Below are 27268 nucleotides of genomic sequence, written 5' to 3'. Positions count from 1 at the left end.
AGCAAGAGAATGGACAAACATTGAGAACTGGGTGTCCTTTTTTTGTAAGAAGATCTTCAGAATAACACAACAGTCCTAACCTAATAAAGTGAAGTCAGTTTACTAACATAAGTTCCTTGACGTATTACTGTTATTGACCGTTTTAAATCAGAACATTTTGTCGACAATGGACCACTTGAGCCTCACAAGCTTTCACTTGAATTTTCATGTCATCGTGCAGTCACTTGTGGTTATTTGGTTTCTGTAATAGTCAGAGGAAGTGGTGTTCGTTTCCTGCTCCGTGTACCAGTGCACACGCTCACACACGGAGGGAGCGTCGAGCGAGAGAGAGAAAGAGAGAGGGAGGCGGGAGAGAGAGAAGGGGACAGGCGAGCTCCACTGGAAGGTTACAGCCTACTGCGAGTGAAGAAAATGGCGATCATGCAGGACGAATGCCTCCCCTCGTAGATGCTGCAAAACGCGTTGAATTTCTTTTAGCCTTACAGTCGGCTTTCATTTCCACTCTGTTGCACTTTATACTTCAATGAGGTAAGGCTGCTTTTCCTTTGTGTGCCCGTGTCGGCACGACTGGTCGAGACCGGGTGCTGGTGTCGACAAGTTCCAGCGCCGCTGTTGTTTCTCTGCTGCGCCTGTGCCGATGCAAGCCTGCTTCAATGTTGTCGGCTGTTCCCGTCGTTTGCTGTGACTCAAAGTGCAAGCGCTTTCGAGTGTCTTGAGATGCGAATGAGTATTGTTTGAAGGCTTATCGGCATGTTTTTGCAACCAATCGCCAATGAGTCCGAGCTTTGGTTAACCGTAGCTCAGAAGCTGCGCGTACATTGTATATAAAAAAACCCCGTACACCTTCACATAAATATACTCCTTGTTAGAATGCATTAGTTGTGGTGGGAATTTTGGTTGCGAGTGGACATTTAAAACACATAAACGCATTGGAATACAACTCTAGTAGCTGCACTAGCTGTTAGCTGGTGTTAGCACCTATGCTACTTCAACGTCGCAGATAGGTCGGCGGTTGTTTTAGTCGATTTACCGATTCTGTTATTAGCTGCAACGCGAAGAGAGGTTGCAATCCGCGTTGCTTGTTTGAATCGATTCGATAATTTAACTAAAATAAAGTGGTAATCCGCAGATGTGCGTCTTAATACGTAGTTTTCATCACCCTCTGTTGGTTAAACGGTAGCGCTGCTGGTTAGCTTTACGCCGGACATTTAATGTTTGGCAAAAAAATCTTGACTTTTGCCTCTTGTCCGATTGTCCATCGAAGATGTGAGTGGGCTAAAACGGTGTATCGCCATCAGATTCAGTCCCGACAAGGTCATTGTTAGTTCTGGTGGCGCTGAAGAAAAAACTCCAGGCTCAAGAGAAGCCATGTTGGTTAAGCTGCAAGTCAGGGAACAGCTGAGATAATGGCCGATCAGGACACGAGCTGTAACTCTGACCTAAACACACATACGCTCTGTCACTCACTGTGCCTTTATCTGCAATTCCCAGACGCACATTCACCTTGTAGGCCCCTTTTCAGGAGGCCCTGTCATCTATTTCCCTGTAATACACTGCAACCTGCTTTTCCACATAGTTGAAATGCCTCGCAGTTGCCACTGATGAGTCTTCCTGATGGTTTGTTTATGTCACTTTTTCCCATAGACACTTTACTCCCACAAGTAATAACAAGCTAAGGGAACACATTATCTTTTAGGGCAATCATAAATATTTTTTGTCTACTGCTATTCTGAATATTTACTGCAGTTTTGCAGTAAATAGTGACCCTTTTCAAAAATGTATTGCCTACTCCAAACTTCATCTATTTGATGCATAGTTTACCTATATTCTATTTATATATCTTATTTACATCAAAGCTTTACAATATTGCTGGTCTCCTGAATGGTATGCATTTGTCTGACATAGGTTTCAGATAAAAAAATTGTCCTGTTAGAGGTTAAACTTGAGCTCAAACTTTTTCAGCATTTGATGGTCACACGTCATATTTTTTTAAATATATTTTTCAAATTTCTTTCTTCTTATTTTCAAATGAAATATTTGTTTCTGTGTTTAAAGATTCGGAATTGGAAGCTGTCGCCACCAAAGAAACTGAAGCATCTGAACAGGTCAGTGTTGTCACTACCAGCTAGCAATGATCGCTCTCTTTCTCTGCCACTTGTATGTGGGGTGGTTCACCCACTGTGTCTGTGTATGTGTAGCATGGGGTTACGGGACAGGCAGCTGCTGCTTATGCAAGCGCACGCAGTTCCGTTTCAATTGAATTGGAGGGTCTGGTTTGGTCTCGACTAAATTGTGCTGAGCAAGCTTTGCTGTTTTAAATTCACTAAATGAGAAGCCTGAGTCCTGATGTTTTGTGTTCGAAAAGGTGTTTGTGTAGCTCATTGTGTCTATACAGTTGGGCTACATGCAGCTACACAATAAAGGGCTGTGGAGAGCCGCAAGTCAACCCTTCTACCCCAGCAGTTTGTGTTGGTTGTTGTTCAGAACGTGTATTCATTACTTGGCCAAATTTTATTTGCTGGATCGGAGGAAGCTGACCCTCCTTCTGGCACGCTCAGCCTGGTCCTGACTCTAAAACATACCTGTCAAACTGCAGCATTTCTTTTTATTAACTTACTCAAGTTAGGACAGGAAAGAAGCACCCTGAGGCAAACATTTGAGTTATGTTGTGGAGTCATAAAAAAGAGCCCAGTTGAATTATTGTTTTATAGAAAGAATCTTGTTCATTATTGTTGATGACCCAAAGATAGCTACTGGAGTTGTGTCTTGCCTTGGCTAAAACATTGTGCAGCTCAGATTTCAACACCAACATTCCTTGAGTTACCATGACCTAAATTGAACTTGCCTGCACAATATAAGTGATGGATTTACAGCATAGACTGGAAATATCACCTCTTTCAAAGTCTTCGACACAAACCTTTTCCTGCCAGACTCCTCACTTGCTGCAGTCAACTTGCCATTTATTTAATCGAGTGATGTCTGAACGAAAGTGTGTCCGGTGTTCATCCTCTGGTGAGAGCCAGCTAATGCATGTTGATGTAATGATGCTTTGCTGTGAATACAAATTAGCCATGTGACGATCATTGAGCCTTTGTTTATCGACGCACAGTTTTATCATTGGATCTCGAATTAAGCTATTTAATTTTGAAGACCTATAATATTCCTAAACCTCTTTTGAAAACTCAATTCTTGCCTTAAACAACTCTTACTGGATTAGACCAGATGTCTCTCCACTGCTGTTGCAAAACCCAAATACAGTATTTTCATATGGGTTTTATTTGACAGAGTGTGGAACAATAGATTGCTGGTGGGTAGCAGTACTTGCAACGTGGATGTTTTGTTTTGAACTAACTACTAACAAGCCACTGAAGTTCAAAGGAAATAAGTGTGCTACAAGCAATCCATAAGAGAGAATGCGTGGGGGGTAACAACTTTGTTACAGCTTGTTAGTTAAGACCAGATATTTTTTCCTTCCCAGATTCAATCGTTGTTTACTTGGGTCTTGTTGGAAACATGGTTTTGATGACATTAGTGATCTTTGGAAAATGCTATTCGCTCTAGAAGCAGGTAGTTGAATTCACATTTCTGGGTGATGAACTCATGTGCGAGTTTAGAAACCACCGTTGCAGCAGACAGCTGAGATGATCAGGATAGGAATGTTTCTAACTTTGAAGATGAGTTTGTATGCCAGCTAATCCCAGCAAAGTTGTTTTCACATGTGAAGGGTTTTTCACAAGCACTGAAGTTGACCAAGTGTTTCTCACCTTAGGAAAATACCATACATCAGGTGTTCGACAGAATAGCTCTGTTGAACACCTGATGTTTATCTTTAGAAATTGTAAATGGGGAAGTAATTTTAGGTTCATATGAAGCGTTTCTACATATCTTGTAAACATATACTTCAGTTTTATTGTTGCAAACTGGAACCCCACCCTCTCTGACTCGAGCACGATCTTGTTCATGGTTCTTTGGAACTGTGGCAGTTAATTTGTCACCGGATTGTCTTTATTACTCTATTATTGTGCACAATCCATTCTGGACCTGCATGGCAACAAATGTCTTCATTTTATTCTACTTGTTCTATTGTACTGCTTGGTTGCTTTAGATAAATAATATGTAAATGAGTTGTGTTGAAAATTGACTTCAAGGAAAATTATACTAAGGACACTGTATGACGTTTCATAACTTAGCTTTCTTGTCGGAAGGCTTTATTAAACATCTTATTTATGAAATGCATGTATCAAAATATGATTAACTCTGCATCATCTTGCCATTAAAAACACACGGCTTCCAAAATGGCAATAAACAATGACACAAAAGGAATAAAACAAACAATGGGGCTCCATTGTGTATTTATTTTCTTCAGCAATTGATTCTCACGTACTGCAAAACTAGCTTCACATAAAAAATGTTCTATATTATGTATGCAGTTGCTTGGTTTTATTCAGTTAAAGAATGACAAGGACTTCAAAAATGGCCAAAGTGACTCTGTTCTGGGATCAACTGATCAAAAACAAAGCGTCAATCTTAAAGAAACCAACATGAGAACGGCCTTATGCGCCCACTTCTGTTCCTGTTTTTTCGTGTTATGATACGTGATAATATTATGACTTCACTTTAACAACGACAGCTCCAGAGGAAGATGATTCACAGATTCTAACAAGGACTGAAGTCTGGACATGGCTAGATTAAACTTGATAGGGTTGATTTTAATTGTTTCATACATGTTTCTTTTTATGTTGCAGATTTACGCGTTAGGTATCAGCCATGTGAATTGACAGTTAAAAATTAGAACCTGCACACAGATGGGAAGTTGGCACCTAAGCTGTTGTTTTGCCCTTTTCTTGGATTTGGTTGCTCCCTTTCTCCGTCAGCTGTGGTTGCGGGGGATGGTTGCGGGGTCCATTCATTAACAGATGCTGTCTGTGGTGCGTTTGTGTGCCTGTGTGAATCCAGCACCATCTGCTGAAGCACTTGATGTTAAGGGGCAGTCAGGTTGATCAGGAAGCAAGGCTGGTGGTGACTAAAGGTGGAAGAAGAGCAAGCTTTTAGCTCGGATTTGTGAAACAGGGTGTCCAAAGCCCCGCCCCCAGCCCATTACCGTGCCCCTCGCCCATTCACCTCCCAACACCATGTGTTGACTGACTTAACAACTTGATTTGTAAAAAAAACGACAACCAGTGAACATCTATTTGTACAAAAATTACTTTTTATAAAAAATATCTGAGTAATATTATCTTTAACAGAGATGAACCCAGTAGTTGTTGCCCCAATAACATTTTCAGATGGTCTCCTGGGCAGTTGTTTTACTTGACTGAAAAAAAAAAACATTTTTACCACGATTGTTTTCTTTACTACAACCTAAATGTCTCCAGTTTTGTTCATCATCTTTTATACATTTATGGTAGATAAGAATGCAGTTGCATCAGCTGTGTACTCTTATCTTGTTTCCGAAACTTTCACACATTTAAACATTTATTCATTCAAACTAAATATATATGAAGGCTTGCCTTTTCATTAAATAAATATAACACATGAATTTCACATTCTGCAAGTGCAGTATGTCATACAACAAACTGCACAGCTCACTGCGTGGCACTTGGGGGTCAGTTTCGTGCTCCGATTAAAAACCTATGAGTTTGTAAACAGTTGTTTAAAGTTTGAAGCTCATCTACGCTTTCCTCCTGTCATCAGCGTCAAGACATCCCATCGATCACAGCGCGCTTCCATGCCGCAAGTGTGGCAGCTTGTGAGATATGGATAACCACGCGATTTGCCCCCTAAACAAAAATGGTGGCCAAGCTATGGCTGCAAAAGAGTTGAGAATCAACAAATTTCGATCATATTCGGCAAAATTACTTGGCGGAAATACCCTTTCAATGGAAACGAATGTGATGACACTACGACTAGGGCATTATACAGGCACTAATAATTGGACATTTAGGGGAGAAAAACTGGCTGTTCATTATTTTCATGTCATGCAGTTCCCAGCTAAAAGCCTGAAGAAGAAGTCTATTTATTGGTGCATGGGTTATAAAACATGGACAACAGATGACTTTCTTATTACGATATGGTCAGAGATAACTGGGAATTCATGATGCAAACTATTTTTAGTACTAGGTTTTGTAACTCAGAGTGTATCTGGAAGTGACTTGTGAACTTATTTTAGGCACTTCCATCGTTTACATGCTGCAGTTGTTGAGTGTGTGTTTTCTCAGACTTCCTCAGTCTGTCTGTGTATACCTCTGCTAAATGCTATGCTGTAATCCCATTAACGGATTAGACTGCAGCCTCGGGCTTTCTCCTGTTGGCTGAAGAGCGCACCCGCAGGGATATACACTACATCTACGCTACCTAACAATGAGCTCATGGGTACATGAAACCTTCCCTCCAAAGACATGGAGATAATGTGTTTCAGTGTCCAATAATTGTGCTATATAAACTTATTGACATCATGTTCCTGGGTCGTGGTTTTATGTGAAGTGCTGGCGATGGATATGGATATTAGCAATACAAAACTTGCAGTGCTCCTTGATAGTATGGAAGGTCTTTCCCAGGGTGATGGAGATTGCTTCAATTTGGCATTTGACCTTTTTTTCTCACTCAATCCTGTTTAATCAGCTGAAGCACAATATTAAACCATTTGATTTGCATCCATGTAATGCAAATACATTTGCGTAAAACCAAAATATAGAGGTTTTAATTCTCTAAACACATGCACCAAATTTGAATTGAGCTCGTGTCTTCTAACAGTCTTGGCAAGTGTCCAAAATAGAAAGCAATAGCATTGGAGCAGAAGCTGAGTTTGTGAACTTCTTCACCTGCTAAAAGCAAATATTGAGTTATGCTACATTTGGTTGTGGGCTATACTACAACTGTCATGTGTTAGGACGCAACTGTCTATAAAAATTTATATGGTGTGACGGTATGCTTTCTTTTTAGGCTAATTATGTCTGGTATTGTTTCACTTCAGTTATTCACAAACATCTTTTGTTTGTTGTCCACAGGGAACTCACCCATAGAGGGACTGTGGATGGAAGACGGAGAGAGAGACAGAGAGTGTGATAAAAAGGCGGATAAGAAGATAGAAGTCAGAACAAAAGTAAGCAACCATCAGAATTCGATCTCCTGTTACAACAGTGATATGATGGCCCAGAAAACTGTCCGGCTCAGGTTGGACTTTTTAAATGCATGTAAAAAGTGTAGTCCAACTATAGGAGAGAAATTCGAATTTCTCGTAGTCATACTATACTCTTTGGATAATGCGTTTAATAGCTACACAAAGCCTGCATGTCAGCGTGTAGCTTGACATGTAGACAAAGCAAAAATTGTTGACAAAATTGGAAAAACGGTACGTCATGATTACAATTCTGAATAAAATTAATATAATAAAACAAGGTCTAAATATCATAACATTTTTTTTTTCATGATCATTGATTTACATTGACTTATGTTTGCACAAGATGAATCAAGCGTACAACATGGAGTGCTGTGAGAAAGTAACACAGAGCGAACACTTGTGTATAGATTTTGCTCAACAGGCATGGCAGCCATCTGCGTGTGAAGCTTCTCTCAGTTTCGGGTGAAGGAGTCATGGATAAAATCTAAATAGGGAAAAAAACCCTCTGCAGATTCAGGGTTTCCCATCGTGCTTTATAGTTTCAGTGGCTGCTTCATCTCTCACCATGAACCATGGTTATATTAAGAAACATGCTCAACAGAGAGGCCATTCAAAAACTTTAATGGTCGGATTTTATACTAAAGCTAGAGTCAATTAAGACTTCTTGAATTCAGATATATTCTGATGATGTGCAGCCTTGGAACCTCGTGATTCCTGCTTCTTACATAAAACAGCGTTCTTTTACTAAAGTCTTGTCAACCTTGGACCAATAGCAACCCTCCTTATCTCCTGTTGCTAACCTAAAGGTTGTGCATGTGTTTGCCTTGTAATGTTCTTAAAGTACACCCAACTGTAGAAAGTCAGAAAGTTATCAGGCTTATAGCAATTAGTTAACTCACCAAGAATTTGAAAGGAGTAACAAAGTGGCAAAGGTGTTTCTATCATCCTGTCAAGACTAGCCCTCTTGAGTTTTGGGAGTGTTTAGGAATTTGCTGTGACAAAGAAAATACTGCCTCTTCAGTGGTACCTGGTGTTATAATTATACAGGTAAAATTTCCCTTTTTAGTCTGTGAATCAGAATAAAAAATGATCCAAGTGTTAAGCGCAAAGGTCTGCTATAAAATAATTTACTAAATAACTGGCATAATGGTTCTTTCTGTGTTTAAGTTTTCAGCCTTGGTTACTATGGGTGTAAAAACTAGTGACTTCATGATACAAATGGAAGAGGAAACAAGGTCCATGATATGAAATACTCGCAAAATGCATGCCGTGCTGCACTGGGGAGCAATGCAGTTCGCTGCATGGCACACCGAATGCGAGCAAAATAGCTTAACAGGGATCAAAATTCAGGTGAATTGATGTTTAAACAGATACATAGCTGTATACTTGCATTAATATGTATCTAAAAGAAGATGAACAAAACTGTAGACATTTAGCTCACAGTTCATCTCTGTTAACGTTGACTATTTCTCAGATGGGTGGACACAATGCATGTTTACTGCTTGTTTTTTTTTTTACAAAGCAAGTTGTAAAGTCAGTTGACGTCCCTGAAAGTAAAAATATGCATGCGAAAATAATTTTTATGTACATGTGTATTCAAATTTTGCTTTTTACACGAAGATTTCCACACAATTATGTTGTGTTGTTGGATACATAATTTTAGGTTTCATGCTCCCAGCAAGAATTCATTTCAGTGCATCCCTAACTTATTCCCCAACAAGCTCTCTTTAGACTCAGTGAGTGTTGTCGCCAACCCCCCCCCCATCCTCAACTGGCCGCCTCAGTGTGTAAGCCGATATCAGATGTCGAGTGGCTGCCAACTCCAGGAGCCTTCATGAAAGCAATTCTTAGATTGAAGCTGAGGAGAACAGACTGTACTCTATTCCAATGCCTATACAAATATCTACTTGTCACCCCCTTTTTTCATTCTGTGTTGCTACAGTGTTGACAGAACAGTGTCATTGCTTACAAAGTAAATTTGAAATGTTTCTCCTGTTTTCACAATGTCCTGAAGGAAAAATGGCTTTCTACGATGTACATTTTGGGACATTTTCTGATGATGTGGTTTTGGATTGGTCCCCTTGGGCTGCTAAGCAGCATCTGGCAGGTTTTATGTTTAGACATTGGCAATATGCCTGTTCGCATCCTGCAAGAGTAGTGTTACCAAAGGTGGAGGTTGACCTCAGAAGTCTGGTCCGCAGGCAATGTTTCGTTGTTGTTGTAGTAATAGTAGTTGCCGCTAGAAATGTACAGAAGGTCTGAAAAAATCTTCTTTTTTTTTCATTTGACTTGATACTCTTCAGAACTGATGCTGTGAGGTGAAGGATAAAGACCAATTGTATCTCACTCAGGTGACATGGAACAAGTCTGCCCCACCAAAGGTGCCTTCTGGTCATAGAGCTGATCTGTCTCACCCTTTAGCAGTTAGGATCATACATTTGTGTAATGTGGCCACACACTTTTCATGAGTTTCAACTCAATTTTACCGATGCCTTAAGTAAGTCTGTGCGTAATATATGCTTTCTAGATTTTCTATGTCCAGTGGAGTATTGTCCACACACGGGGTTGTATTTCTTATCATGTTGGCTTGTGGACTGAGTGGTTGCTATTTGAACTGGGAGGCTTATAAATAGACCTGTGTACTGCAGTAGCAAGCAGAGCGCTAACAGACTTGGTTACCTGTACAATGAAAAGGTCAGGACATGCACACACATGCCTCTCTTGCTGTCGTACTCACTTTCACTGTGTAATATTTATTTTTTTGTTTTCTTTTCTATTAGATTTGACTTTTGCTTGACTTCGTCTGTCACCTTCTGTTCACACATTTGCAATACCTTCATAGGATAGTCTTACCTATTAGCTTGTTGTGTAACCTTAATCTAGTTACCCGAGTTCACTTTTACAACCTGTCTTAAAGACGAGCTTTGTCTTGCGGTCAGTCCACTGACCTGGAGTCCATCACTCAACAGCTGCTTTAATGGTTTTTGCTACTTTTTTCATTTATGGTGATGTAGTATAACTAAAGAAAACTTTACCTATCTTGTGTCTGTTTTTAAATGTTTGTTCTGGATATGTAGTTTCTTGCTGGTGCACAAGCCTCAAATGAAAAGTAGCTCACGTTGATTAAATCCAGATCATTTAAGCTTTTATTTTTTTCTGTGTGTTTCCAGCGTGAACAACGTCCAGGCTGAGACGGCATTCAACACCACGTGTACATACAGACTCATTCAGTGTTCAGCAAGTCCTCAGCAATGCAAAGCGGTCCCAATCTGCCTGCTTGCTCTGAAAAGCCTTGCCGCTTTGCCCCAATCCCCTGAGGCAGTGCCCTCCAAACTTTCCATCCCTTGTCACAGAGGGACCAGGGGTAATCTGTTCTCCATTCAACCCTCGGAGGCTACCTAGCCCGGCTAAGGTCTGCAGCCGTGTGCTGCTGGAACAGGTAAACAATAGAAAATACTTACAGTGATTGCTCCCGTTTCTTGTTGCACAACAAGACAAGTGACATCAGCAATTGTGAAACAGTTAAAGACAAACACACAGTCGTATGGTCAAGGAATTTCAATGGCACTTAACATATCTATATTACTTAGCACATTATTCACGCAACTTGCATTATTTCCGCAAAATTCACTTTCATGAAGCTTGTTGTTCTTGAGCAGATCTGCCAGGCAGGGAAAAGTAAAATCTCTGTGTATTTGTGCTTTAGCTCAGACAAGTCCCCTCTTGTGCTTCAATTCCAAATATTTGCCTCAGAATATCTTTGCCTTTCTGTGCGAGGAAGTCACATCATTAAGATAAGAGACCTCATATCAGTTTACTTTCAGATGGTTTGGAATTATTTTTGCCCTAAATGGATTCTTACGTAAACACCCACGTCCAGAGTTTCCATGTGCATGAAGGAAACCATCTCTTCTACTTTGCTCTTCTGCCTCCTATTTTAATATGCTTTTTTTTCTTGACTCACGACTGCTTGATCCATGTTTTCCTCCTTTTGTGTTACTACTACCGCTTTTCTTATCCTATCCACCTTCGTTTGACAAACTTGACTCTCTCTGTTTCCAGGCATGGCTCCCATTCGGGATTCCGTCAGCCACTCCCCTAATCAAACAGGTGACTACACACTGTTTTGTTTTCTCTCTTCAACTCTCTGCATTTCCTCCTTCCCTCTGTTTGCTTTTTGGCATGTTCACGGATATCCATGAAGCTGTGATGGATTTGGGTGAATTCTTTTCTCCAAGTAATAATGTACCTTTGTAAGACTTGGATGAGAAAACAAATGTTTAGCACTTATGACGTTCTTACTCAGGCTTTTAGCTAGGAGGGCCTCTGGGCATCTGGAGGACTTGAACTGCAAAACATGAAACATTGCAATTCGCTTCACTGCATACTGCGCTTGCCGAATGTGAGCAAAATAGCTTAGCAGGCATCAGAATTCACATGGTTCGTTTTATTTAATCAAGAGGCAAGTCTTCATATATGTTTTGTTTGAATGAATGTTTAAATGTGTAAATGTTTAGAAACCAGATACACAGGTGATACAATTGTGTGCTTATCTTAAATATATATATATGAAACTGCAGACAATTAGGTTGCACTAAGGGAAAGAATCATTATAAAAATATGTATATTTTTATAATGAATCAGGGTCAGTCAAGTAAAACAAGAATCTGTGTTATTGTGGCAACAGCTACCGAGTTCATTTCTGTTAATGATTATTTGACTCAGATTATTGTTTTTATAAAAAGTTATTTTTTGTATTAATAGATAAGTATACTGCTGTACTGTATACTGTAAAAGTCGTTGACATGGTATTGGGAGGTGAATGTGCTGGGACCGGGGTGATGGGCTGGGGCGGACCTTTGGATGCCCTGTTTCAAAATCCTAGATAAAACCCTGTTCTAACTCATTTAATCCCCTCAATTACTCTCTCTTGGATAAAGACAAAAGATATTGAAATTATGGATGTAAATCTTGACCTCCTACTCAAAGTTTGTTGCAAATCTGCCTTGTTGCTTTTCCCCTGTTGCATAAGTTTTGTCTCAAAATGGTGACAATAGAACTTTCTCAGAAGCTTTGCAAGAGAATTGCATTTCACAATTTTGTCATGCTCTAAGTGATTAAATGTTGAATTCTGCTTTATAAATTAAAAAAGCGGGAAAGGCTAATTTCATTTTCCATTGCTTCTCAAAGGTCTGGAGCATCCTGTCTTGGACTCCCAGTATGATCCATCTCCTTGGTCTTCTGGTTCACCCTGCGGCAATGATGGCACCAACAGCTGGGGAAAGGTCTTAGTTGATGGAAACGCCGATAAGTCCAACAACTCTCCAAATAATCCCTCTGCCTGGCCCCCATCTTCATCTTCATTCTCCTGCTCATCCTCCTCTTCCTCCTCTGGTTGTGGGTCAGGATCAGACCCAGAGTTGGCGTCAGAATGCATGGATGCAGACTCTAGCTCCTCGGTTGGCTCAGAGAAAAACCTTTCTGTGACAACAGCGATGATAATGTCAGCGAATGCTTCTTCCTCTGTGTCTTCTGCGACATCCTCTCCGTCCTCTTCTTCAATGACGCCATCTATGATGGTTGGCGTGACAGTGAACGGAGAGGGCAACGGAAATGGTCGCCAAGTTGTTGGTGGAGGAATTGGAAGTAACATCACTGGACCCTCATCCTTCTCCATGGCTGGGTCCAGCTGTATTGGCAGCAATAACATGGGTAACCACAACAACAAGCTTGTTAATAATGGTGGTGTATGGGGTGCCCAGACTGGTGGCAACATGGTCACCGCAAGTGGAAGTAACCCGTGCATCAATGGAGGGTTAAACCCAAACACATTAAATCCAAATGCCAACCATGGTGCCTGGCCACAGAATTCTACTTCAAGCCCAGTGTCCCAAGGCCAACGGCCTTCACAGGCTCCGGGGATGAGTTCAAAATTGGCTGTCCCTCCCTCACAGAGTCCCCTGCTGGGGTGGGGTGGCATGGCAGCTCCAGAGATCAGCAGTGTGATGGAGGACGATGAGGTGAATAGTGGTACAGTGAACAAAGTGTTAGGAGGCAGCAACAATGAAAATGGTGGCCTACAGTCTGCACAGCCTAACAATGAAATTAATGGACCAAATAACACTATGTCGATGAATAATACTACTACTACTAACGCCACAATAACCTCCACTCCACCTAACTCTACCGCCTCGCCCCAGCTGAGTGAAAATGGTCCTTGGGGCTCCACTGGGGGAGGAAACAGTGGTGTAACGCCCAATGGAAACATGTCGTCAACCCTTCAGCACTCCCAAGGAGAGCCAGCTGCCCCTGGGGTCTTTGGTACACCTTGGGGTGGTAGTGCTCTGAATGCAGACACTGTGAAATCCCAAAACCCTACCTTAATGATGACTGGGAATCCCCAAGTCTCTGCCTCTGCTGCTTTTAAAAGTAATAATGACCACAATAACACTGGGCATCTGCGCTGGGACCAGGGTCCAGCAAACTCACCCCAGAACAACATGACCTGGGGTGTCCCTTCCAATCAAAATCCAGGTTCTGCTGGCCAAACGTCAGGGCCTGGTAACCAAACTCCAATCGGAATACCTCGCCCTTGGGGTAGCAGCGCGTCCTCCTCTTCCTCATCGTCCTCCTCCACATCCACCAACAAGATGTCAAATGGAGAATGGGGGTCAAGCTCTCATCCCAACAACCATTCGGATACTGGAACTCTTAAAGGAAGCACTGCCAATAACGGCTGGAAGAGTCTAGAGGATGATGCTATGGGCATCGGAGGTGCCACTGTCGGAAATGGAAGCCATGGTCTGGGAGTGACAGGCAGCTGGGGTTGCTCTGGAGGGAGCGAAGGAAGCGGCGAGAGCTCCGGCGGCCGATCCAGCTCTGAAAGAGATGGCAGTCAGACAAAAGGTGGAAACCGCAGAAAACCCAACAACACTGCGTCTTTAATAGCAGCTCTCAGCCGGGCTGATGTAGACCCCAGGGTTCTGTCAAACACTGGATGGGGACAGACACCTGTACGCCAGAACACCGCCTGGGATGTCAATTCTTCTGTAAACAATCGTCAGTTTGCTCCCAGAGGAGATGAAAGGAAACCCAACAGTGGCGGCTCTAACTGGCGGTCAGCATCACCAGCTGCAGTCTCCCAAACCTCTGGAGGTATCTGACTTCTGAGTTTTTGAGTTGCAAGCAAAATACTTTTTCTGCAGCTTTAATTCATTTGGTTGCAGGTTGGAGCGGAGGTCCAGGTAACTCTGGCCTGGATGCCGGAGGTCCAGGTTGGTGTGATCAGAGATCCTCGTCTGGATGGGACAACAAAGGCCCTACAGGTGGAGGCAACAACTGGGATGATGGGCCTGGCCACAAAGGACACAACAACAGCAACACATGGAGCAATACTAACAAAGATGATGGGTAATTACAATTCTCTGCTTCTCTTCTCATGTTTCCCCGTGCCATCTGAAGTGATAATTATGTTTGAAGTTATAAGTGGTCACTGAAAGACATTGAAGTAGTCAATTAAAGAAGACGCATCTGGAAGACGCACACTTCTCTCTATAATTACTGCATCGTTGTCCTCCTAGATCCAACACTTGGACTAATGCTCCGAAACCGCAGCAAAGCTGGGGTTCTGGAAGTGGAACTGAAAACTGGGGCCCTGGTGGCGACAATACCAGAGCTGCGTCCAATAACCACTGGGGGGAGCCTCAAAAGGGGGCGGGCTCAGTGGGATGGGACAGCGACAGTGACCGCTCTGGTTGTTGGAGCGAAACCGGTCGAACAAACAACACCAGCAGCAGCAACACCTGGACGGGAAGTGGAGGATCAAATACTCCAGACCAGAGCACCTCCAATCCTGGCTCCAACTGGAATGACTCGATGCCCAAACCGAACATGCAGAACAAGAGCCAGGGCTGGGGCGAGCCCAACAGCAACAGTGGCATGCAGACCTGGGGGACAAATTCTAAATCCTGCAACACCTCAGAGTGGGGGAAAGGACCTGATGCTAACATGTCCAGAAGCAACCAAGGACCCAACAAGCCCTCTGGTAGGATCCTGCCCGACCGATATCGCCAATTCAGCTGTGAAAGGGTGTGATTGCCATGTGTTTTCTGCTGCAGGCTGGCTGGGAGGCCCCATGCCTACTGTTGGTCAGAAGGAGGAAATGTCGACTGGCTGGGAGGAGCCTTCTCCAGAATCCATCCGTAGAAGAATGGAAATCGATGATGGAACTGCTGCTTGGGGAGATCCTGGTGAGTCCACCAATTTTGTCTTTGAGATTTAGGGCATATTAATTATGTCCTAAATCTACAAAATAACCTTTTGCGTTTTGTTTTTTTCAGGTAAATATGGTGGCGGTTCAGTCAACATGTGGAACAGACCTGGCCCCACAGACCAGGAGGCCATGGGCCCATCTTCTCAGCAGTCCCACTCAGGACACGGCTCAATGCCGCCGCCCCAGCCTATGCAGCCGTTGCAGCATGAGAAAAGCTGCAGTTCAGGTAGGTGAAGAAGAGATGATTCTGGATTGATGCGCCTTGCCATGATGTGTTTCCATAGCAGTTCTTTCTCATCCAGATGTGCTGCTGAAATTGTTTTGAGTTCGGACAAGGTTTCTACTAGTAAATAGCACTCTTAAATCTACTGACTCTTTACTCGACAATGTCTGTAAAATAAAGCAACATGCAATGTCCTCCCAGTTTTGATGCAGGTTTCAGATGAGACTGCTGTCTGCCAAGTCCCTGTGGTGTTGAGGGCATTTTAAACGCGGGTTGAGTCATGCTTTCAGAATGCTTGGAGCCTGCTTTTTTCAATTGCTTTTTTCGCTCTCATATGCCTTTTTTCCCTCTCTTCCACCAACTCCTCTCACAGAGGAATTTGGCCTTTGTTTGCCAGAAAGGGCCGAATTTGGGTAGCTGTGAGCAAGGAGGTCTGGTGACAGGCTCATGGGGAAGATTTTAAATAAAGAGAAAGGAAAATTGAAATGAGTCAGGCAGCTATTATACAGATGGGGGCTGAGCAGGGGAGGCAAGGAGGTAGCTGGCTTTATGTCTAATGAGCTAAGTGGGGCAGATACGTGTTGACAAATGCTGAACTGGTCACGACTGAGATTGTCATGGGGAAAATGAAGACTAATATGGCGTCAGCTTTTTACTCTTCGATCGCCCATCAAAAGAAACGGTGTGCTTTCGCACTTGGATAGAAAACTATCATGTTGAGATTATGATTATTAAAAAGGATCACTCTTTACCATTTATTTGTCTGACTTGGTTAGTCCTGCTTTGCGGGCAAGATTCATTGTGTTTGTGTCCATCTACCCATCACATGTGAGACACTGGAGCTGGTGGCCTCCCTGTGATCTGTCCTATTTTTACTGCTAGGTATCCCTGGCATCTCCCCACCTCCTCCTGTGGTGCGAGAGGGCAGCAGGTCTGGGTGGTCAGCTGTAACATAAGCTGTGTGCCAGTTGATGGAACACTCACATGACCACTTCTTAAAGTGCAGCACCCGTTCAAAATTATGTGACATAAATAAACTTACATAAGCTTGTTGATCCTGGTTTGCCCTCAGGTTAGGTACACTTTTATTTCCTGAACTCCACTTGAGGCAACCTTGTTACAGTTGTGTTCTCTCTTCACTAGAATAGATGTCCATGCAATGTCCAATAAATGATTTATTTTATTTGAATAACTGCATTTTGCTTCCTGGAAGTGGTAAATAATAATTTGCTGTGGCTGTCCAGGGACATGGTTGTCTGTATTCCTGTTGCAATAACGTTTACTCCTCTCCAGTGAGAAATTTAAAAGGCTGTTGAAAAGTATAAATACCAAACACTTCATTTAACACCAACTGATGAAACATTAACAAACACCAGGGATTGGAGAGTAATGTATTTTTACATAAGCGCTTTGTTTAACCTTGGTTTTCACACACATGAGAACACATGCGTGTTTTCACTCTTGCTCTGATGTTTATGAACTGGATCATGCCAACAGTCTAGTGAACTGACGATGATTGTTGTTGCTGTGCTGTCCTGTAGGCTGGGGCGACCCTTACCCTCCAAAAAAGGAGTCTTCTTCATGGGCAGAGCCGACATCCACTACTCCAGCAGTAACTGTTGACAATGGGACATCTGCTTGGGGCAAGCCTGTAGACAGCAACACCGGCTGGAATGAACCCAGCAGGGAAAGCAGAGATTCTGGCTCAGGATGGGGCAGCCAGCACAAGACTGGTGAGGATTTTTTTGTTTTTCATTGCAAATTGTCCTCTGTTAATCAGTGAAACTTAGGTTTTTTTGTGCGTATAACTCAAGGTATTAACAAGCCCATGGAGACGTGGGGGAATGAAGACGGGTCGATGGGTAACAGCTGGAACCAAGAGGACGAGATTGAATTTGGCGTGTGGACCAACAATCAACAAGAAAGCAGGTCACATGACCAAAACACATGGAATTACAAAAACAGAACGTCCAACAAGGTTCATAAGCCACCAAGACACTTATGACATTTCCCCTGAGCAGGCCGGTGACATGATTTTTGTCTTTCTTTAGATGAACAAACCTGGCAACAAGCAGGATGAGCCCTGGATGAAACCCTTTGTTAATCAATTTAACAACATGAACTTCTCTGTGAGTACAGAGCGATCATTCCGACCCACACTTGAGCTGCGTGAATGGTTAACACTGAACGTTCACGGCTTCTCTCTGACAGCGTGACTCTCCTGATGACACTATGAAGTCTGGACCAGGGATGATGCAAGACAAGAGAATGGATGTTGGTGGTTTTGACTTTAACGGCGTGATGGGGAAGAACCCTGGGTCCCGACACCAGCTTCCCAAGGAGTCTGCCATGGATCGCTGCTCTTACTATGACAAGGTACGCTGACATCTTGGCTGTTAAAATGTCTCTTTCAAAGTTACTCAGAAATATTTAAAAATTAATTTGAAACTCAAACGTTGTTACAAGTTGATAGACCACTTTTGTGGTCGTTCATTCCTCTTGCGCCCCACTGTGGCAGTTTAACTAACTACAATTTACAAATTATTTTTTTCCTCTGCCCTTGTGAGAATGTGAAAGCTGGTGCTTACAGATCTGTGGTGCTCATCTCGAAAAATCATCTCTATTGTTGTCCTCTCAGTCGAGTGGTGTGCTCTATTTTAGTGTCTCACTTTGTGGTGTCTCTTGAACACAGACCGATTGGTACACACGCTGTAGTTCTCTTTGCCTCTATCAATCTGCCCATTGTAACGCAGCCGTTTCTTTTGTCTTGGCTGCTTTTTTCATGCTGCTATGAGGTTGAGTTTTTGTCTTATTCTCTCTCACTCTCTTTCTCTCTCTCTCTAGCCTGCTCACCCTTCAAAAATTAACAGTTCTTTCTTTTCTCCTTGCCTGTCTGTCCTTGTCTGGCTGCTGCTGTGCTTCCTCCTGTGCTTGCTGTCCATCTGCTGTGCGCCTGGCCTTGCTTCTACAGCTGTCTGTCTCTTCATCTTTCGATAATCCAGCTTCTGACGAGCTCTCATCCAATCAAATCATGAGCTTTTCCCCTTCCACTTCTACTCAGCCTAGCATTTGTCTTGATACTGGGCCACCTCCAGCCCACTCTAGTCCTGGGGCTGCTCGCCAGGTGAGTGGCAGGATCCGTTTCTGGAGAGGTTGAGGAGTTCAGTTCTACTGATGTACTTGGAAGAGAAGTGACTTGTTATTGAGGTCAAGATATGTGCATTTAAAAATCATTAGTCTGTCGTATTGTTGATAACCCGTTTGTCCGATCTTTTCTGTTCAGAATGTAAACCTGATGTTGAGTGGCAGCAGCGTAGCACAGGGCCGAGGCCCACAATCGCAGGTCCCCTCTCAACCCAACTTTCGCAACCAAGTGCCTCCACCCATCCTGCCCTCTCAGGTGCAATACCAATGTTAATTAATAAGAAATGAACTTTTTGAATGAGGTGCACTTTCAGTTTATTTTTCCAATTGAAGTTATTCTGTTACATAAGTGTGCAAGATGTCCATGATTCAAAGGTGTTTTAAATAACAATGCAGAAAAGGTTTCACCAAATGTTTAAGTTTGCGCCTGCTTCCTGAGGTGGTCAGAGATTTGGGGAGTTGAACTCTGATGTTGTCTGTCCAGGTCCCTCCGTCTCTACTGAAGTACGCTGGTGGTAATGGAGGCCTGAACCCCCTGTTTGGACCCCAGCAAGTGGCCATGCTCAACCAACTCTCTCAACTCAACCAGCTGACACAGATCAACCAGCTACAGGTGTGGAAACGTGAACCTTCTGGAGTTTAGATGACTAATTTCTGTTTTTGTGTCAGAGCGTTGAAGGTGTCTTGATCAGTGTTGATTTTTATTGTTGAGATGAGGTCTGTGAGGGTGTGTGGGTTTCTTCTGCTGACCATTTCTGATCCCCTCTGCAGCGCTTGCTCATCCAGCAGCAGCAACAGCAGAAGACGCAGAGAGCCATGCCGATTGGACGACAGGCTGAACAGGTACTTGGTGACGTCGCCAGGACCTACTGAGTTCTAATATTCACAACAGTCAGTGACCTCTCTTCCTGGATCCTAGACTCGACCAGTCGGTTCCTCTCCTTCGATGATGCAGCCACCACGTCACCTGGATCCTTCTTTGCTGAAACAAGCTTCACCTATTAAACCGTACTTTGATAACTTCGTATCCCAAAATACACCTGACATGCCGAAGGATGCAGCAAGCCTTGGATCCTTTAGCAACTTCCCTTTAAGTACGTTTGCACAGAGGACACATCTGTGAGTAGATTTCTAGAGTGTTGATGTTGGATATTCATTGGCTCTTCTCTGTTCAGGCTTGAACTCTAACCTGAATGTATCCATGGACATGGGTGCTGGTGGTGGCTCGAGTGGTGGTGGAGCTATGGGCTACAAAGAGCCATCCCAGTCCAGACTGAAGAAATTTTGGGAAACTGAGCCTATCGAGCAGAACAGCAAATCTGGTGAGAAAAAGGACAATGACAGTGTAGACTAGAGCACAAAGTGACGAAAGGTTCCCTCATAAGTCTTGACCTGATCCACTGTCTAGCTGTTGGGGTGCCATCTGTGCTCCACTGTGGTTGCTGACGCATCTGTGTCTCCGCAGGTGCTATGTCGTCTGGACTGCGTCTGGAGGACTCTCCCTTCTACGAATTCCTGTCTCCTGGCCCACCTCCCCTGAGTCCTCCCGGCCAATCACTGGGCTCGGTGGGCGATGGTTGGCCGCCCCGTGCCAACTCTCCCCCGCCCCATGGAAACACCTGGCCCCTCGGTACATCTGCGTTTACTCCTCAGCATGCTAACATGTCCACTGCGCAGCACTGATGTCTTCATCTGTCTTCAGAGTTCCGACCAGGGGAGCCTTGGATAGGATACCCCAACGTTGACCCTGAGACTGACCCGTATGTGACCCCCGGTAGTGTCATTAACAACCTCTCCATCAAAACCGTCCGTGACACCGACCACCTCAGGGACAGGAACAATGGTGGGACGTCTGCTCAAGTCATGGCCAGACACATGCAGCAGAGATTAACCACTCAGTCGCTGGTCTTTTTGCTCATCCAGGGCCATCCTCATCACTGAACACCACGATGCCTTCTAACAGTGCCTGGTCATCCATTCGTGCCTCCAGCCACAGCGGTTCCCTCACCAGTACAGCACAAAGCACTTCAGGTGGGCGCTCAGCGTCGTGACCTCTGAATCCCGGCACAGTTCCCCGACTCACATGTCTCTGTGTTGTCCGGCCCTGTAGCCCGACCCAGTGAGTCCAAGTGGTCTCCCGGTGGCACTTCTGTGTCCAACTCCTCCTTGGCCCATGAGCTGTGGAAGGTCCCCCTGCCTCCCAAGTCAACCCCCGCCAGACCGCCACCCGGCCTCACCAGCCAGAAATCCAGCTCCGCCTCCTCGGGATGGGATGGTTCTGCCCTGAGACTGGGAGGGTGGGGCTCCACTGAGTCCAGATACACTCCTGGTACGTCTGTCATTTCTCTACTCTTACAGGAGTGAACGAACACCTGGCTTTGTCTGCAGGTTCCAGTTGGAGTGATGGCAGCAGCAGCTCAGGGAGAACCCAATGGCTTGTTCTGAAGAATCTCACACCTCAGGTAGCTGTGTGCTTAAACACTCGTCGTTCAAACTCCGGTGTTTTAATGCCTCTCCACTGGGTGTCCTGCAGATCGACGGCTCCACTCTGAGAACGCTGTGCATGCAGCACGGCCCTCTGATCACATTCCACCTCAACCTGCCGCATGGCAACGCTGTGGTTTGCTACAACTCCAAGGACGAGGCTGCTAAGGCCCAGAAGAGCCTGCACATGTAAGGATGGGCTGTCTTTGTCAGGATGTGGTGCTTGACTGACACCTGCAGATTTTGAAAAGCCTAGAATTTTGTGTCACGTGAGGAAAAAAACAACTTTAACTTCGCTAACCAAGCTTTGGTAGGCTACGCAAAAAGTGGCTGTAATAGAAGTAGAAAAGGTCCAGATTTTGAAGGAAAATATCACTTTTAGTCTGCAGGTGTTTCTGTTCATGGCGTCCGGTCAAACTCTTTCTCTTTACAGGTGTGTTTTGGGGAACACTACCATTCTGGCTGAATTTGCCAGCGAGGAGGAAATCAACCGTTTCTTTGCACAAGGGCAGTCACTGGCCACGCCCTCCTCCGGCTGGCAGGCCATCGGCTCCTCTCAAAGCAGGATGGATCAGTCGCAGCCCTTTCCCAGTCGCTCTTCTGAACCAAACCAGTGGAACAGCAGCAACCTACATAGCTCCTCCCTGTGGGGGGGGCCCAACTATTCCAGTAGCCTGTGGGGGAGCTCCAGTGGCACCGAGGCAGGGAGGCTCAGCAGCCCTTCTCCAATCAGCTCCTTCCTCCCGGTGGATCACCTGACTGGCGCCGGAGACTCCATGTGAGCTGGTGGGCCTCGTGGGCGGAAAGGGTCAGTAGAGAATTCTCAATAATCAGCAGAAGAAGAAGAAGAAGAAAATCTTAAAAATGGCACTAGTTGGACTCTTTGTCACTTACAAGATATTCAACAAAAAAAAACAGGGTCACCCCTGTGGAAAACAAGTTACGTTTCTCTCTGCACATGTGTCCACTTTGTTTTAGCCCAAAAACATATCAGTCGAAATACTTGAATCATGCAGGCCAATTCTATAATGTGAATGGATGGATATTTGCTTCCAGGTAGTGCTCTTTCAGACCGAAAAAAAAAAAAACTTCAATCGAGCTCATTATTATTATTATTATTAATATTATATATTTTGTTTCATCCGTCATGTTTATTGAATGAATTCCAATTCTATTTCTTTTTTGTGTTTGTTTGCTGACAATGTTGGAGTATGAGCTTTTTTTTTTTTTAACTTTGCACTGAATGTGTTTTTTTTTTTCCTCAGTATATATATAATCTGCAATATAGAGGGAGCAGCCAGTTTTCCAGTGTAGCTGTTTACTCATTGAGGTCCTTACCGTATGTGGTTGCGTGTGTGCGTGTGTGCGCGGCGAGTGCGTGCGTGGATGCGAGCGTGCGTGTGCTCCTCTCTGCCTTGGCACGCCTACCTTACTGTGTTGTTGTGGAGTTCAAGATCAACAGATAGTGAAAACAGACGCTGACTTTGGGAGGAGAATATCTGGTGGTAGTTAAAGTGACATTTTAAAAAGTATTGCACCAATTTTTGTTTTTAAACTAAAGAACGTTGAGCTCTGCAGTGCAAAGGACTGTAGCCGCAGCTGGGACTAGCAAGCCCCGCATTCCCTATTGTAGGGAGTGGGGCCTTTCTAGCAAGCCCTCCTTTACTCCCCCTAGTGGGTAATGGAGGGAACAGCACTTTCAGAATAGGCTTTCAATGTTTTGGAGGTGCCACACTGCAACCTCTTGTTTACAAGACTTCGGAGGCGAAATGTGTGTTCATTCTTCATTTTAAAGAGATGGTAAAAAAAAAAAAAATCCATACAAAAAAAAACTAAAAAAAACTGAAAAACCTCAATAAAAAAAAACAACAAAATCTATGAAAAACTCAGAAAAAAAATAAAACTCTTATCAAGGATGAAGACGATGCTTTGTAACTCTGGGAATTCGGATCAGTGTTTTTTGGCCATGGTGTTGGTTATTTGAACTATTCCTCTTTGTCTGCTAAATAACCAGCAATGGTTCTCAGGAAATCAAGCCAGTCCCTCTCCCCATCCCCTTCCCCTGTAGTTGAATAAAAGAAAACTACGACTACTCCTTGTAGGAAAGGAAAATCCAACTTTTAGCACTGAAATCTATGATGTATAGGTCTGTACGTTTATTTCTCTGCCAAATAACTGCTTTAAGCTGGAGAAGCTCGACACACTGCTTTCAATATGCTGTCTTTTTAGAGTGGGGGAGTCCCAGTACGTGTGTGGAGGGCTGCTCTCCTCCCGCCTCTCCCCCACTCCACTAATGTTTGGAGTGTTAAATGTGGAAAATGTCTCTTCAGACTTTTAAACCAAGAGAAAGGCGACTCTGTATCTATGCACACTGTAGCCTCGACGCGGCCTCCGGAGGCATTTTTGTTTCTTTCCCGATGTTTCGCCGAGATATTTTAAATGTTTCATTGACTTACAGCAACGACTTGCTTCTTTGTTTTGTTTTTTCTTTTTTAATGAAAACTGCTCTCATTGCCACAAATGGTGTTTAGGAAAAAAGAGAAAAACAGAAAAAGCTACAAAAAAAAAAAACATGTTGAAGATTTTAACAAAAGTCGTCCACATTTCATTGCCTTGATCCTAAATTGTGTCCGAAGATGCAACAAGTCAAGTGGCTTCTACCTGTTTACAAATGGAATATGATTGTATTGTTGTGCTCTTTTCATTTTGTTTGGTTAGTATTCTTTGGGAGGGAGGGAGGGTGAGGGAATCTGAAGTGTTCACCATCGGTTCAGCGTGTGCGTTTTGTCCCGAGAAATTACAAATCACTTCCACTGAGCGGCTGCGGCGACGGAGGTGGGGGCCGCGCGGCAATAACCGGGACGTACATCAGCATTGCTGTTGACTTGTCATTCAAATCCGAGTCACGACTCCGGCTCTGGCTGGCGGGAAGGTACGAGTCAGAACTGACAAGTTGCAGCAACGCTGGCGACCGTAGAGCCGTGACTATCCTTGCAGGTCAAACAAGCCCGACCAAGTGTAGTTGAAGATTTTAGAAGCGAAGCCGATGGTTGCATGACATTTTTAACCAATCCAAAATCACTTTTTAACATTTTCTCCCAATGACGCGAGCGAGCTAGCTCCAAGGATTTTACTGACCTGCAGGTCGTGCCTCTAAATGTCTGAACTGAAAACTGACTGTTTTAAAGCAACGGCACTTCCTGCTCTGGGTTGCTCGCTGCTCCGAAGTCGGCAAAGACGTGGACCTTCACTTCTGCGTGTTAGTCGCCCGCTGGTGCGTGCGTTTGGATTTCAGAAGTCACTTCTCCTCGCTGGGAAGGCAACCTTGAGTATTAGCCTGATTTGTGTGCAGCGTGTGCCAGTATTGACCTGCTCTTTTACCAAATAACTCAATCACAGAAAGAAAGGATTAGTTTACTTAATTCCACAATGTTTTTCTTAAGATGCATTTATCTCTTGTGTTGTGTTGTGTAACCATGTTGTCAGTGGAACATTGCGTGGTTTTACAGATTTGACGGATATTGCACTTGTGGTGACGCGCGGTGGGTGAGGTGGGGTTGGCGCTGAGTCGGCCCCGGTGAGCTGAGCTGGAATGTAGCTGCAACAGTTAGAGAGAGAAACAGATTCAGAGTCATCAGCGACTGCTGCTGCTGCTGTGTGCGTGTGTGTGAGAGACTACTGTTGTGACTGTTGCAATGGCGATGGTGTCACGAGCCTGACTGAAGCAAGGCGAGGCTGCTCGTGACGTTGGCCGTTTCATCGTGGCTTTTCAGGGAAACGGGGCAACGCTGGCCTCCGCGCCATCTTCACCGCAGGGCGCCGCTCCCACAGCCGCTCCTGACTGCGTGAAATACACTTAATTCATTCTGATGTCTGCAGCTTGGACCCGGGAGCAGCTCGTCCCACCCTCATTGTCCTTAACCATTCATGGGACGGCTGCTCTGGGGTCGGCTGGCGGCGTAGCAGAGCAGCGCCTCTCGTCCATGTTACTGTTCGTGACGGCTTCGCCTCATCTACTGTGGTGTGAGGAAGCGGTCTTTTTCCGTAAACTGTGTGCAAACATTATCATGCCAAATTGTTGTGTGTGTGTGTGTGTGTGTAAAGGGATAATGAGACGTGTGAGTGTGTATTTAAAGCTGTACAATGTCAAATGCTTGAAGAAAACTGTCATTTAAAAAGGATGATGTAAGGAAATACCTTCTCAGTAATTGAAAACCACCACGAGCAATGTACAATCGCCAGGGCTGCCGGGCAGATTCCCGATCGGGAGGGAAGGCGGGTGGAGGAAGAGCTGGCGGGGTGATACTCTACTACTTTTTCATATTTAATAAGATAATGTGACTTTTGTTTTACTTCCTGTGAGCTATATTCTCTCATCACTTCTGTTGATCAAAAGCGCTTTGACTTTACAACACAGAAGAAACACACAACTGTGAGCACCTGCTTTTTTTTTTTTTTTTTTTTTAGTCATTCTACATTTACCTGAACCCTGAAAAGCTTTAGTCTAACCAGCACAAAGATGTGGGGGGTGGGGAGGGTTGGGGGGGCTCAGAGAGACTATGCAGTGGAGTGTTGAACCCAGGCTTCCATGTCCACCTCGGGTTTCTTTTCTTTTCTTTCTTTTTTTTGCTTTCTCTGGAAAAAAAAAAAATCTATAAAATAATAAAAAGGAAAAAAAAAAGATGGAATTCAATCCAGTAATATTCCTCAAATGTGCCATCGATGAGTCGTACTACTAATGAACCTTTATTACCTAGCAACCGTCGGGCCAGTTGTAGCAGGAGGACAGGTGAAGATTTGCAAAAGTCCATTTCTATATTTTCACAGCTCGACAGTCGACAGAAGTGAGGCCGGTGAAACTGCAAATTTTACACGACTACCATGTTTTTTATAGAGATTCTATCGATCCACAGCGTGTAGTTGGAATCACCTGTAAACCTAATATGCACATCGCTTTGGGAGACTGTTGAAAATATATATAATATATATATATATCTATAGGAGAATATTAACGTACAGTGTCTATAATCTGCGATGGGGGGGCTTCCTCTCTTGACTAAACAGGAAGTAACTTTTTATTTTCAAACGTCTTCCTCGGGTCATCAAAGATCTTAATCTTCGGGGAAAACTGCACTTTTTGAAGGACAATCTTTATTCGTTGAAATTGACAAAATCGAAGTCGCCTGATATTACAAGGTGTAGAAACCAACTCCAGTGTGCTCTAATGATGAATGTCTCCTGATGCTGTCTGTATCCGTTTCTTTTGTTTGGACTCTCCTTCTGTTTTTTTTTTGTTTTGTTGCTTGGTTTGTTCAGTATTTTTTTTTCCCTCTTGTTTTCTGATTTTAGTGCTCTTAAGAGAATCTGTACTAAGGTGTAGAGTAGTAGGTAGTAGTTCTTCTGTTGGCTGTACTCGTATACTGATTACTGTTTGTAACCTCTGGCCTCTTCAGCCAGCAGACAAAGCTGTATAACTTGGGTACAACCCTCAATAAAAGACTAACAATGAATCCACGTGTCTCCTTGTCTCACTGTTTTGGTTTCAGTCACAGCTGTGTCTGGCTCTTAGAACTTTTAACTGCGGAACACAACTTTCTTCCACTCCAGTTCCCCAGCGTCCTGTTACATGGAGGCGGCTATTTTTAATGCTCTATGGAGGAGAAGAGAAGGCGCATGTTAACCTGCTCATCTGGGTGAGGAATTCATGTGTGTTCAAGGCATACGTGTGTGTAAATAAGAGGGAGCCAAGTGGACAGGTGAAGTTACAGGATGCTGAGATAAAGAAGGTGGGGGATGGAGGGGGGGGGGGCCAAGGGGAGATTGATGGAGGTGGTGAAGGAGGACACGAGGTTTGGAGGTTTGAGAGAAGAAGAAGCAGAGGACAGGGTGAGATGGAGGAGGAGGATCTGCGGTTGCCACCCCTGAAGGGAGAAGCCAGAAGGAAAAGAAGATTCAACCCATCTGGTGACAGCCATCCCATCTGGTGCTGCTTCTCACTTTACTTTAGTTCACTGCAACACCCCTG

At 44.0% G+C, this 27268-nt stretch overlaps 1 protein-coding gene across 4 annotated transcripts; it reads left to right on the top strand.

Moving 5' to 3' along the window:
- Positions 1 to 330: 330 nt before the first annotated feature.
- LOC128750746 (trinucleotide repeat-containing gene 6A protein-like) lies at positions 331 to 26753 on the top strand. Of its 4 annotated transcripts, XM_053851203.1 has the most exons (27): positions 331 to 528; positions 2056 to 2105; positions 7008 to 7102; positions 10291 to 10559; positions 11183 to 11230; positions 12311 to 14275; positions 14347 to 14530; positions 14701 to 15164; positions 15238 to 15369; positions 15460 to 15618; positions 17157 to 17348; positions 17430 to 17593; positions 17667 to 17744; positions 17827 to 17991; positions 18587 to 18739; positions 18899 to 19015; positions 19244 to 19372; positions 19531 to 19602; positions 19679 to 19853; positions 19935 to 20081; positions 20225 to 20389; positions 20462 to 20602; positions 20683 to 20790; positions 20870 to 21088; positions 21148 to 21221; positions 21293 to 21432; positions 21677 to 26753. In XM_053851203.1, the coding sequence occupies exons 5-27, from the start codon at positions 11185 to 11187 to the stop codon at positions 22023 to 22025; spliced, it is 5538 nt and encodes a 1845-aa protein (XP_053707178.1). In that variant the 5' UTR covers positions 331 to 528; positions 2056 to 2105; positions 7008 to 7102; positions 10291 to 10559; positions 11183 to 11184; the 3' UTR covers positions 22026 to 26753. The 4 variants fall into 4 exon arrangements, with proteins under 4 accessions (XP_053707178.1, XP_053707179.1, XP_053707180.1 ...); XM_053851204.1 differs by lacking the exon at positions 7008 to 7102; XM_053851205.1 differs by lacking the exon at positions 18587 to 18739 and having other exon boundaries at positions 332 to 528.
- Positions 26754 to 27268: the final 515 nt, after the last annotated feature.

The sequence above is a fragment of the Synchiropus splendidus genome, chromosome 19 (genome assembly GCF_027744825.2).
Source record: "Synchiropus splendidus isolate RoL2022-P1 chromosome 19, RoL_Sspl_1.0, whole genome shotgun sequence".
NCBI classification, from domain to species: domain Eukaryota; kingdom Metazoa; phylum Chordata; class Actinopteri; order Syngnathiformes; family Callionymidae; genus Synchiropus; species Synchiropus splendidus.
The sequence above is the reverse complement of the archived record's forward strand: the minus strand, read 5'-3'. Positions and strand labels throughout refer to the sequence as shown.